This window comes from Centruroides sculpturatus, unplaced genomic scaffold (genome assembly GCF_000671375.1).
Source record: "Centruroides sculpturatus isolate CEXI.00-Female unplaced genomic scaffold, Cexi_2.0 scaffold265, whole genome shotgun sequence".
NCBI classification, from domain to species: domain Eukaryota; kingdom Metazoa; phylum Arthropoda; class Arachnida; order Scorpiones; family Buthidae; genus Centruroides; species Centruroides sculpturatus.
In genome coordinates this window covers 729,292-743,936 of record NW_019384449.1, presented here as the reverse complement: position 1 = coordinate 743,936, position 14,645 = coordinate 729,292, and the positions used below count along the sequence as shown (strand labels likewise).

The 14,645-nt window shown below is 27.6% G+C and overlaps 1 protein-coding gene across 1 annotated transcript in view; it reads left to right on the top strand.

Moving 5' to 3' along the window:
* The window catches only part of LOC111620512, a 65,705-nt gene that overhangs the window by 38,185 nt on the left and 12,875 nt on the right, over nucleotides 1–14,645 (top strand). The window contains exons 16-22 of the mRNA XM_023362439.1: nucleotides 1,339–1,621; nucleotides 4,889–5,077; nucleotides 5,544–5,765; nucleotides 9,935–10,020; nucleotides 10,114–10,325; nucleotides 13,489–13,691; nucleotides 13,768–14,026. Of these exons, the coding sequence (XP_023218207.1) occupies nucleotides 1,339–1,621; nucleotides 4,889–5,077; nucleotides 5,544–5,765; nucleotides 9,935–10,020; nucleotides 10,114–10,325; nucleotides 13,489–13,691; nucleotides 13,768–14,026 (1,454 nt within the window). The remainder of the gene's footprint in view (nucleotides 1–1,338; nucleotides 1,622–4,888; nucleotides 5,078–5,543; nucleotides 5,766–9,934; nucleotides 10,021–10,113; nucleotides 10,326–13,488; nucleotides 13,692–13,767; nucleotides 14,027–14,645) is intronic.

Genomic DNA, 14,645 nt, shown 5'->3' with positions numbered 1-14,645 from the left:
TGTATTTTTATTAATTTTCTATTGGTATTTTTATCTTACATATAAATTATTTATATTTATTTATTTACGTTTATAGAAAGTATATAGCGGTACAGCATAGACCTCTGATTTTTATAAAGTGGAGAACTTATCCCAATCATTGCAGATGAGCCTGCATATCGGAAGTCTTTGCTGTACCACTGAAGAATCTCACAACAGGAATAAATACAAAGTACATTGGGGCCACTACAAGAATGCTTGCTAGCCACCTAGCAGAACACCAAGATGATGTAGTGAAGGAAAGGCATATCACCAAGCTTACAAAAAAGGTGCTTGAGCAGGGTTACAACCCACTATGGACCCAAGCAACAGTGCTCAAGTGCTGCAAAAATTGAAAATTTGTCTTTATATAGGAGTCTCTTCTCATGGCAATCACAGATGCATACAACACTCCCACTCTTGACCTGCCCAATGTATGGGTCATGCTGTATAAGCAATTAAACAACAATCCTCATCCACATTAATAGTGTAAATATGTTTTTAAGCTTTTATATGTACTGGAAAGTGAAAAAAAGACTGTGTTTCAGAGATATTGGCTTTACAGCAGTAGTTTGGACCTAACCCACTGTATTAGTGAGTCATGCCTTCATAAAGATAACTTGATTAGTAATATATTTTAAATTTCAACAATATGAAGATTGACCTCACATTAATCATATTGATCAATGGTAGTAAAATCAAATTAACTTCACAGTGATTAATTTGTTTTCTCATAAATCAAGAATGAAATTTGGATAGATAGTATGACAATAACTCATGAACTTCTCAAACATACAGAAGTGTTTTGTTTTTTATTTGTACAATATTTTATTCTGGGTGGCATATACAAGTATGTATGATAATTATTCATAACAACAATTCAGGAAATTATAAATTATGATAAAAAATTATTTCGAAGGTTATTAGTTAAAATCTGTGAGATTATAAAACAATAGTCATATGATTCTTGAAATTAAATTCCAGTTTTAACTTTGAAAATTTATAATCACTCCAAATTTTATTGTGTAAATAAGTTTAGTATTGATAAATTTTATAAACATGAAATCTATTTTAATCTTTTTATTACATAAATAAAATTTTCAAATTCTTATTTATTTTTGTTTATTTTTTATCTGTAACATTTTATTTTATTTATTTTTTGATTAATTTAGACATGAATTAAAATCAAATTAAAATAAAAAAATTGTTTAAATTTATTAATAATAGTAAATTAATTTATTTAAATTGATTATACTCAACAAAATAATGAAATCCATGAGCTACTGAAATGTATTCATTAATATAATATTATTTTAATAGGAAATGAACTTGCTTTTGTTACTCTCAATGGTATCTTCTCTTTTCTAACTACTCAATACCACTGGATTTCTAATCAGAACATTGGAGAATCACTACGTAAAGGTATAGAATATGATTATACACGCACTCTAAAAATAGGAGAATCATATCATCATGTACCTACATCCATGGGATTACCACTAACATGGGGAAGCAATGCCATAAATATAATTTCCCCTCGTATCAAAATTGATGCTACTGAAAATGTTGGGGACCAGACACAGCATCTCAATCTTGTTCATAGGTATGTTATTTGTGAAATAGGATATATGGGAATTTTACTATTAAGCAAGTATTTAAGGATATTTCTTTTTAATACTGGTAAATTATGGTAATATTCATTAAAAGTGTAAAGAACTTTTAATTATACAGGGTGGTTCATTTTAATTAATGCACTGGATTAACTCAAAAAACACACATTCTATAAAAAATTCATATAAAAAATAATTGTTTACTTTTTTATATAGAATCATAATATGCAATAAAAAAAATGGGGATACTCAATAGCCCCTGTAAAGTTTAACAATATATACCAATATTGTTAAATTTTACAGGGGCCATTGGTGTATTTTACTTAGTGCTACAATTGGTGAAAATGGAATTAATTTTATTTTCTTAAATGAGTATTTTATTGTATATTATGACTCTATATAAAAAAGTAAACAAGCTTTTGAAAACATTTTTTCTAAAAGATGCTCTTATTAGAAGTTATGAGTGTTTGAAGTTTTGTGTGTCTACCACAGTACCTTTACACATCTATGGATATCTGTGAAGTTCACTGAAGTAAAGAGGATAAATACTAAAAATTCATTAAGAAACTATTATTTGATGGAATCATTCTTTTTCTTCAAATAATGAATTGATACAAAAGTTTGTGCCACAGTGTGTTAAGGACATCAAGCTTGTGATAAAGAGATGTTGATCTTGATTCCACCAAATAATACCTTGTTTATTTTTTATGTAGAATCATAATATGCAATAAAAATTGGAGATACCATTTAAGAAAATGAAGTTTACCCTATTTTTGCCAATTGTAACATTATCTTGTAGTCTCTGTAAAATTTAACAATTTTGTTATAATGAATTTTTTTGTAGAATGTATACTTTTTGAGTTATTCAAATGGATTGATTAAAATGAACTATCCTGTATATATGCATTATTACTGATTAATTTTTGTTTCTTGTATTTAATATTTGTACAGTTTGTTCATATGATAATACTTATAAGAAAGAATTACTAATAATACTATTCTTTTTTATATTATACTTAATTTGTTAAAGATGTGTTAAACAGGCATATGTGAATATAAACCTTATTTATATAATGAAGATTTATATTCAAGTATATATATCTATAAAATTGTTATTCAATAAAAGCAAATTTCAAGAAAGAGAGGTAACTATTCCTCCTGGCCTTTTCCTGTGAATATCTTTGGACTGAAAGAGATTTTACTGTTATGTTATATATAAATTAGAACTAAATTTTGAGCCAACTTTTATATAACATAGAGAAATCCTTCTGTACAATAATTAAGGATCTGTATCCTTAATTATTGTATTATTAGCTTTTGTATCAGTTCATTATTTGAAGAAAAAGAATGATTCCATCAAATAATAATTTTTTAATAATTTTTTTTAATATTTTTCCTCTGTTCTTCAATGAACAGAAACAATTAAAACCTGCTTAAAGCAGTTTCAATTCTTTGTGTTCGCCTATTAATTCAAATTTTTTCAAGCAATAAAATGTTTTATTGCCTGAAAAATGGTATACTTAAATGTTATCTTAACACTTTGATATGAAAAATTTTGACATGTGAATATTGTATGTTAATAATGTTTTCATGTCATCCAACCTCTACATTAATCAATAGGATGACTATCATGCCAAAATATTGTATAATAAAATAAAGACACTGAGTTCAGTGTTACATGCATATGTTTCTTTTTTTTTATCGCAAGCACTTTCAATGAACTTATAGTCGTCATCATCAGGCGAATACAGAGATTTACCAAAAAATTAAACAGAAATAATCCGATGTAGAATAGAACACATAAAATATAAGTTGAAACTTTGTCAAAGCCATTAAGAACACAAAACAAATATTCAAATATAAATATTTAAATTGCGATAAAACAAAAAAAAAACGTATGCATGTAACGCTAAACTCAGTGTCTTTATTTTATTAAACCTCTACATTATTTATTCTGTTCTGGTTTATTTCACATCTTTGTCTTAGACTGTTAGCCTAACTGTACTGTAATTAATTATCAATTTAAAGTGTTTATTATTACAATTATGCCATTTCACACTATTTTCATTAATATGTTTAATGGCTTAACTTATGAGCTAGTAATAATTTTAATTTAAATATAATGAAGTCAATTAATGATAACAAACATCTGCATATGCATAAATCTTATATATATTATATAGAATTACTGTATATAGAAAATGCAAATATTACATACTATGGTTGTAGTGAAGATCTTAGTGAAGTTCTTTCCCAAACTCCGTCTTGTTGAGTTGGCTTCCCTGTATCACGATTTGATGTAGTGATCCATGTTCGATGGAAAGAACATATCCACACTCAAATTGATAATAATTACAGTTTATTTACAGATTCTATATGCAGAAGTACAAGTTCGAAAACATAATATAAACATAGGATTACAATGCATGGTGACTCATGTACTAGATTGGTTTTTGGAAACTGTTAAACTTTGGAGAGGCCTCAGTCAGCTTGTGGAGTTGGCTAAACTGCACGGTCAGTCTAATCTCCGCACTAACCTGTCCCTGAGATGTTTACCAGAAGAGAATACTCTCTACACTCAGCGGGTATCCCAAGTGCCTGAGACTACCGTGTATCAGTACACTCTTGCCCTTCTCTCCTCCTTTCTCGTTTGCCCTGCCATTTAAGGATTTTTTGGACGGGGACTTCCGACCAATCACAACCCCTTCTTGCTTGAACAGCTTACACTCAGGCCCGCCGTCATCTGATGAGAGTGGAGTTACATAAATGTCTGCCACTTGTTTACATTCAGTTGTTTACCATATGGCAAATGGTTTATCGTCTGATCACAGCTGGGTCCAATTGACAAAGTCGGCACTTCCTTTGTTTTCCCTCTGTTTACAAGTCAACACCTTACAAGTGGTATATTGCCTGACCACATGTGGGTCCAATTGACAAAGTCGTGCTTCTTTTGTTCCCTCTCTGCTAAAAGGTCAATACTTTCAGTTGTCATAAAAAATTACTGTTGAACAGCGAGTGAAAGGAGATTATCATGCAAAATTATTTTATAAAATTAAAATAATATTTAATATATACAGGATACTCTTCTTAATCTAAATCTGTGCTTATCTGAATTACATATTAATCCAAATAAATTTTGTTCATCTTCTACTATTTATGAAAGATTGAGGTCAATATTGGATGGGTGGGTGGGTAGTTTGTAATAATAAAGCTTATTAATGTTTTAAATTACACTTGAAAAATAAATTTATTTGTTACAGTTATTGTTATTCTGTAATTGATGAGTTGATTCTTGAATTCCCAACTGTTACAAAAATTGGACTCCGAGGAAATACCTCAACACATGCATCCTGGAATGCTGACCTTAAATTTCACCATTCTGAAGCTCATGATTTTCATGAAATTACATCAAAAGTGCCAGAAAAGAAACAAAAATATTTTGAATTATAGTAAGTTTAACTTTTAAAATAAATTAATCAAACTTTTTATTTTTAAAATTAATTAAAAAGCAAATACTATATTAGATTAATTAGGTAATACTGTTTAGCAGAAATAAATTTAGTACTTTGCATTATTTACAGTGGCATAAGTAACATCTTATATGAAGTAAGTAAAAATCTTAAGTATTATAAAGAGATGAATAAAATCTAAAGTCAATCCTAAGAAAAATGGTTCAGATTTCTTTCAGACAAACATTGTGTTTAATAATTACAAGCCTGATTATCAAATTTTAGAACTTCAACTAATTATCTATGCCACTGATCACTTAATTACTATACTCAATATATTTTTAATGTAATGTTAATTTATATTTAATATACATTTAACATGTCTTGTGTAGAAAAATTATTATAAGAAACTTTCAAAATTTGTAATTGCTAATTTACTTTCAATTTTAATGTATTTTCTATATAGTCGGAGAAATCAAGAAATATTTGGTGATAAAATTGAAGATATTCCTATTGATGAAAATTTTATAAAAGAACATGATGGATGTACTGGGAAGAACTTTAATGAAGTGGCCGGAGTGAAACTGTGCCATTATAAATATTATCCTAATCTTCCAGATGAATTAAAAACATCAACTTTCCTTTTTGGCAGAATTGAATCTAAATATTCTCTTGAAAAATATGACAGGTAATTTGTAAAAATGAAGTAGTTAAAAGTAGTTAAGAAGTATCTATATTTATGATGATAAAAGATTTTTATTAATTAGGCAATTTTGACAATCTTTTAAGTTATAATAAAATGGTATAATTCACAATTATATATATAGATATATATTAATATGTAATTATAACAATAAATTAAATTTTAAAACAATATTATGTATTTATCATATTGAAAATTTTTCAGCTTATCATCATCAAAATTTGATTATTAGTCAGTTTATTTACAGAGTTACTTAGCTTTGTTAAAATGGTGCAAACACACCAAATAATAGCTAACAGGGCTATAATTTAGTATTTGCACTACTATCTATAGATATTTTTTAATAAGGCTATCTAAATTGTTTCTGATAGTCAGCTTGCTTTGAAGGCACTTCTCTTGTCAGTTTATTTCAGCAGTCTGCTGCTTGTTTTTGTCTTACTGAACTAGCTATCTGCAATAGAATATTTCTCTTATGAATGCCAAAGCATGAGAGAATAGTTGACAATGAAAGTATGCAAATCTATTGGCCAAGCAAGAAGCTTCCTACCATATTATTAGACTTGAACCAGCTATTAATATTTCTTCAAGTAATTTTTTTCTGGAGCTGACAAAGACTGAACTATTTCTGGTCATTCAAAGCAGTGGAGAATAACTCATGGTCTAAAGCAAAGTAAGGCATTTTTGCTTAGCCTGTTTGTTGCAACTATGGATTTTCCAGCTTTTGGCAAAAATTATTTTTAGTTTTCGATTGATATTGTGACTGGTTTTGGTCACTTTAATAAATGTTTGTGCTGATTGAAACTTTATGAGTATGCAGAACTTTGCTTAGGTAGACATATTCATTTGAGTTATTGCTTTTTGAGCCTTTGTGACATCTCCCAGATTTCTTTTAGAGACCTACTATTTTTCTTCAAAGAGATCAGACTTCTGAAGTAATTTTATGAAAGTGCACAATTTATCTTTTAGATCAAAGTGATTATGACTTTTCCTCCACTTGTACAATGTACAATTTTTCATTTTCTTATCCAAATTGAATAATCCTGGTTCTATGAATTTCTTTGATGTGAATTTGCTTTCACAAATGCATTTCAAAGTTTTCTAATAAAAATAGGAAGTATGGAGTGACTTCATTCACACCATCTGTTTTTATCTGATTAATGGCATTTTGGGCAACTTAGTGGGTTTATTTTATTTTTTATCATAAAATTCCAGTGCAATCTTACAAGTTTATTCTTAATAGTTTATTTATTTTATGTCAGTTTTGTTTTCATTAAGTAATATAATATTTTGATGTAAAATGTACAGTATTATTACAACATTTTCATTGCTATCTACTACATATTAAAGAAAATACAGTTCATATACCATTCCTAATAGGAGTGATCTACAAACTTATATGTTGCATTACTGCTTACAAATATATTTATTAGATGTTTGTTATACCATATTCATATTGGAAACTTGTAACTAGAATTAATATTTAAACAGGATTTAATTAAATTACATTGCTGGAAACAAAGATAATTATTTGTTTTCACTACAAAATTTAAAGCAGTTTATTTTATTTTGCCATATTTTTTGAGCCATTGGTTCATAAAAGATTATATTACACTTAGTTCATTATAAATTATCAATCTTTTCTTTTAAAATATTTAAAATTTCTTTCTCAGACCAATTTTTAAATCAGTTTCTTCTTATTCAAAATATGTTCTATTAGTAATTTCTGCTATATTTTGAATATAAGACAGGATCTCAGAGAGAGCTTATGATGTCAGAAACTGACTTATGCTTGTTTTGGAAAGTGAACTAAGCTGATCCACTTTTTGAATTTAAATTGAATTAACACTTCAGTCAGTATTTTTTATATTATGTTGCATAAATTAATTTAATCATATAAGCTAGTGTTAATGAACAGGATATAGGAACAACAAAAGAAAGAAAAAAAAATTATTAAATGCCAGTTAAAAGACAATAGTATTCTTCATATTAAAGAAATTATTTTAATTTTGACTATTACTTTTGCCATTATTTGAATTTGAATTTTATTTTAATTTGAATACATTAAAATTTTTTTAATATAAAATAGACTCAACATTTATCAATTAAGTTTTCTAAATTTTGTCCAAAAAAAAAAAGTCAGTCAGTCCAACCAGTGTAAGTTGAAAGTTTACTACTTCACCTCAGTAGTTTTTTTGTATTTTATAAAATTAATTTTCTTCCTTTTTTTATATTTGAAAGTTTTCTTTATGTAAAAGTTCTAATCTTTTTCCTAATACATATTTCTGTTCATTAAGTATGACTATAAAAAAAATTATGAAAATAGAACTTGAAGTTAACATTACAAACAACAAAAAATCTTAGTTTGATCCTGTAACAAGATTTTAGTGCAAAAAACAAACTTGTTTTCTTGCATTAAAATCTTGTTGGTGGATTGAACTAAGATTGTATATTGTTTGTAAAGTTAAAATTTCATCAAGTTCTGTGAAATATATTAACTGCTCTTAATAGAACTCGAATAAAAGAATTATGTTCTTTTGTTGAAATCCTGTTCAAATTCTCTCTTTATCTCTGTTTTCAGTGTTTTTTAACATAATACTTTCAATTTTTTCTTTAGTATATTTTTAGGATTATAAGTATCTATCCTTTGTTTATGTTCTAGTTGACTTGCACACATTTCACACATACACACACACTAGTGTGGGGGTATGTGTGTGTGTGTGTGAAATTCAGTTTGACAATATAATTCAATAACTATCCCATTTTATCAGAAAACAGATATCTTTTTCTATATTTAAAACAGACTAAAATTTTACAGTTATTATACAAGATGTTCACTTTAACATTTATCCAGGGGCAAAAGAGATTTTTCCAGCATTGTATGAGTATATGCATATGATGCATTAGGTCTACTGCAGTGTTTACAATAAAATAAATTAATAGTTAAATTAAAATAAATTCATTTATTCACAACAGAGATGTATAAATTGTACTATAGTTCTGTGGCAATATGCAAATTTGATCCTGACAAATCATGTAGCATCATACATTTTCGACATCTCTATTAAAGAGCCATCATCATGCAATCTGACTAATTGGTTGAACACTGTGGTAATGCCTTTTACTAAAGAACAGTACTGAGAAATGATTATTTTTATGGGAAAACAAGAAAAAATGCATGAGAAGCAGCATACAGATTCCACAAATGCCTTCTACTTGTGGAATGCACTTGTGGAAGACCTATACATATGAGAATTCTGAACATAATATGTTACTTGATGTGAACCAGTAGCACAGTGTCATGTCATGTCATGTCTTACCATGACTTGTAAAGGGCGCATCAAGCGCAGCTCCCAAAAGCTTGGCTGTCCAATATATAAGCTGTGAAACCAAGGGCACCTTGCTCTTTTGGCCCTGTTCTGTACATACAAAGATATATGTTAAATAAATGTGTAATGTGTTAAGCCTTGTATCCATTTACTTCCTCAGACACTATTATTGGACTATTCTCAAGCTATTTAGTAAGATTCATGGGAATCTTACGCACAGTCAGAAGTCATAATCCAGTTTATGTAGATAAAATTCAAAATGAAAAAATTGTTACTTACTTTAACCAAGAGACTTGGATAAAGTTAGCATTAGCCAGATAATCCTAGCTTTATATGATTCACAAGCATTTGCATAACATATATCATAATCCATTATTTCGTACAACTTTTAATTGAAGAAATGTTTTAGATTAAGACTATTTGCAGTTTAACTAAGTATTAATGTAGAGTATTTCTAATTTGAAAATCTATGATTTTATCTTAAGTTAAATGTTTATAATTGGTTTTTCAATGCAATCCACGATGAAAGTGTAGGTTTAACTAGATTTTTGTTAGCTACTGCATATTCTGATAGTTTTACATATCAACAATGCAGTCATAAAATACATATCAGAAATTTGTCAAATTTCTACATATTTTTATTTCAGTTTTGACATTATAAGTGTCTTTATATTAAAGTAATTATCTTCAAATTAAAAAATATACAATTTAGTTTCTATTTAATTTATGTAAACTAAATATAAAGCTTTCAGAAATAAAACTAATTAATGAAAATTAAAAATTGTCAGACATAATTTTGATTTAATAAAAAAAACTTTTTATTTTCAGTGAATTAAAATATAGTACACTACAAATAACTACTCGGAACAATGAAAAAGGTTCATTTGAAATTAAACTGAAAAATAGTGCTCCAGGTTATTTTCAAAATTTCTTTTATTTATAAAAATATTAGACAATAATTCACTGTTTTAAATTATCTAATCAATGAAATTTTAAATAAATTTTAGGTTCAAAATATACAAGAGAATATAATATTGATCTAAAAGTAAATTCTGAAACTAAAGAATATAATCTTGGAGTAACTCATAAAGACTTTCCAGATTTTGCTCTTACTGCATATCGTACAAAAATTCACAATGATGATCATGTAGAAACTGGAGTAAAACATTATTGGCTATTACAGTGTCATGCTGATAAAAAATATGAAATGAAATACAATGTGAGTTACTTTTATTTTTAAATGAACTATTTTATATATTATTATTTATAGGTTAAAATGTAAAGGAGATACAGAGTATTTTCTTATCCACAGACTTTACTGTAGAAAAATAACTGTATGACTATATCTGTTGTAGCAATTTATGATTTTAAAAATTACACAAAATAACAAAATGATTCCAGTAATATCTCTCAAAAAATATACTTTACTGAATAAAAACAAAAAGCAAACATTTTTGATGATTTTAAAACATCATCATCAAGTTAAAAAGCAGTCAAACATATATGTGAAAATTTGAACATCTTTAAACAAAATGGGATAATTATTTTATTGGTGGAAAGTGCTGAGATCATAATGAGGTAAAACAAATACTATTTTAAAGATATGACTTAAATTATAGATTTACTTCAAAGATGGACTTCCATCTTTAGAAAATGTCTTGGAATCTCTGTAATTTATTGCAGAATTCCAAAAAATAGTTTTGTAAATTTCAAATTTCTTCAGATATTTCAGATTGGTCTAGTTCCTAATTGGGTGTTAGAAATGCCAAAGACCCTATTAACAGGTAACATTTACTGGGGTGTATTCTATCCCCATTATGGACAACAAGAAATGGATCTACATTGGAGCAACAGCTCAGTCTCTTAACATGAGTATCAAGGAGCACTGTTATTCTATCCTAAAGGGCATACCAACCACAGTATTAGTGACAATTTATATGCCTTTATGTCCTTAACTTAATAATTTAAACTTAAATCGTCAACTAGGACATATCTATTATTAGGACTTACTATACTGGATAACTGGTACTGCAAATTAAGTAAACAAAGTCACGAAAACAATCTTTATTTATCACCTAAACACATATACGATATCTTTGTGTTTTGAATATGGGACCAACAAGTCCAAAACACAAAGTTATCATGTATGTGTTCAGGTGATAAATAAAGACTGCTTTTGTGACTTTGTGTACTTAATTTGTAGTACCAGTTAGCCAGTATAGTAAGTCCTAATAATAGATATGTCCTAGTTGATGATTTAAGTTTAAATTATTACAATATTAGTGACATTTGCAACTGAAAATGATGTAAAGGTACTTCTCAATGTACAGGTTTTCCAATAGATTCTAAAATTTGGGATCTGAAATTATAAATTTAAAATGCCACTTTTGCAAAATGATCTCTCTGAAGATGAATCAAAAGACCCAGTAGACATGCACTTACTAATGCATCTTCCTAAACATTATATTCTTAAATAAAGCAGAATTTAAAAGATTTTAAAAAATTGAAGATTCAATTGTGAGAATACGGGTGAGGGAACTGAGCCCTCTAATCGTCGAGTTGGTAAAACACCCACTTTGTCTTTGGGATGGCTTTTTTCTGAGTGGCAAGGGGGTTGGGAAAGTTGACAAGTGTCCGTGTTTTGGAGTGACAGGAGACAGGTTTTTAACAGACAACAACAAGAATTTATTATATAAATAAACCTATGATACATAAAACTAAGCCTAAGTTAGATGCAGTTAAATGAGGTTACATATACACTCCTCTGGAGGGGATTGACAAAAGTTTCTAATCAGCTCTCATGCTGACCTAATGACCTAGCTCTGTCGCTATGTCCACTGAGAGAGAGTTTACAATAATCTTTAGATGCCTCAATCTTCATTGGTCAAATTAGATGACGTTTGTTCGATCGGAGAGAGAGGAATTCGAAGAGAACTGGCAGTTGTATGGTGGGTCTTCTTATCGTTGACTTGCATGAGCCAGGACAGTCCATTTGTGGAGGTCCACTGAACTTGGCACCTAGTCATTGGGCACTAATTAATCTATTCACCTCCTTTGGACATCGTATGGGACGACTGCCCAGAACTTCGGTGTCTCCACCTTTTATGCTTGATGCCTGGGAAAATGATCATGTGATCGACTATTGACATGTCGAAAGTTCACTCCCAGGTGCGTGCATAGGTTTCTTCCGATGATGTTTAATAGCAGCTGTCCCTCTTTCATAATTAAATGTTTTCCTTTTGCCATCTTGTCAAAATTCTTCTCCGTTTGTTTAGAGAGAATGTCGTCTGATCCCTTCTAGAGCAATGTTTTTTTTAATAACAATTGCATTAAGAAATTAAATTAAAAAGTCGTAATTTTGTGCAAAATTCGCTCATTCCTCCACTCAGGCCCGTAGATAGGCCTGCAGGCTCACACAATTATGAATTACAAACATTAAAATAAATCTTGTATAAATGTAGTAAAATTCAAATGTTATACTTTACAAAATTTTTTCAAACACTAAATTAATTGTTTTCTGTTTTGTATTATGTTAGAATTTTATTTCTTCTTAAAAAATTACATTTAATTGTCTTTGACAGAAATATAGATTTTATAAATCTACACCAACAGCATTTTATCTACAGATTTTAATCTCAATGTTTGACATTAAGTTTAAAATCTGACATTGTCAAACATTGAGATTAAAATCTGTAGGCATTTTGAAAAAATTTTACTACATCAAAAAATAATCAGAATTAAAAGAAATGTGAACTTGGATATTGCATCTAGAGATATTTTCATAATGAAGATTTAAAGTGATAGTTGCATGTAGCAGATAAATTATTTCTATTTTATAAGATTTGTATAACCATCAAATCTAAATTTAGATATTTTTATAAAAATTCAAATAGAAAATTGGATATAATTTTNTATAAATAAATAAATTATACATATGAAATATTGACTATACTGCTTTTTAAGGTACCAATCTTAATTTTTATTTTAAAAACATTTTTGACTCATTTTGAATCATTGAGCCATCTTCAGTTAAGAATAGTTATTGTAATAAAGATAACAATGTTTTTAAAATGGAATTAAGTTTTATAAGCTTAAAAAGCAGTATGATTGATACTTATTTAATTATGGTGCCAAGTTTTGTAAATCATAATTACAAATATCAATATTATAAATTTGCATTTTAACCATATAGATATGTAAGAATTTACGTGCAAATTTTTATTTGATAATGATATCTGATTTTGATAATAAATGAACATCATTTATGAATTTACAATAAAAATTATTTATTATTTTATTATTAACAAGGTAAGATACATCACTATAACATTTGGCTACATTTTTTATTATTTTAGGGATATATTTTGAAATTTTATATTTAGGTAAATGAGCAAACAGAATCAAAACCCATTCATCAAGGACACAAAGGACATCATAAACGTTCTGCAAAAAGTAAAGAATTTGCAGCTAGCACACGAGAAAGAACACTTGATTTTGAAACTCCTTATAATATTTATAGATGGAACTCTAAACTGTTTACTCATCATGGTATAAAAAAGGCTGAAGCTCTTTTAACATATGAAAAGTAATAATTTTATATATTTTTAAATACATTTATTAATTATAAAATAATTTAAAATAATTCTTTGGTCATTAATTAGCTTAGCAGATGGATGGAAGTGGCCAGCTAAATATCTTCCAGATTCAATGTGGGAAACAGATAAAAAAGCTTGGCTACATTTTGAAGGAGAATTGGAAATAGAAAAGGGAGAGTCGGACCGTTTCCATCGCCATTCAATTGGCAGACTTAGTTCTCCTAAGAGATCTGTTGAAATAGTGACTCATAAAATGAAAACACCTGAAAATCTTCATCTTCAGGCTAATGCTACTGTTCTAGAAAAACCAAGTGGTAAATTTTTGGTAAGCTAATGTAATTTTAATGTACTTCAATTATTTTAAATTTAACTTTAAATAAGTATATAATATATCTATTATCTTGTTAAAATTTTAATATTCTTACAACTGAATAGTAACAATTTGTTTTAAGTATGGATTTAATTATAGTTATATTAAGAATTTTAATTTAAATAATAATTTTAAAATTATTTTACGTCCTTTCATGTGAAAGATAAATGTATGTTTGAAAATGTTGATCACATTGTGACTTGTTTCTCCTATTGTGTCAGTGGATATATTAAGTAATATAATTAATTATATATAGTAGATACCTTTCATACATATTAGACTAATGAATGAAAAATTGACTAAATTTAGTACTGAAACAAACAATTTTGACTTCTTCAGTAACAATATTGAGAATATGAAATATTATAATTATAGACAAAACTAAGTATAAGATTCACAAATTGTGTATATTTACATATATAATATTATGATATATAAAATATTTCTAATATTATATATAAGGTTTTCATATAGAATGTTTTTTAACTATAAATTTCATCATTTTTAAGTAAGTACAGTACAATTTTCATAATCTGACATATCTGGTATTGAAACAGTATTGGATTAAGGAGAT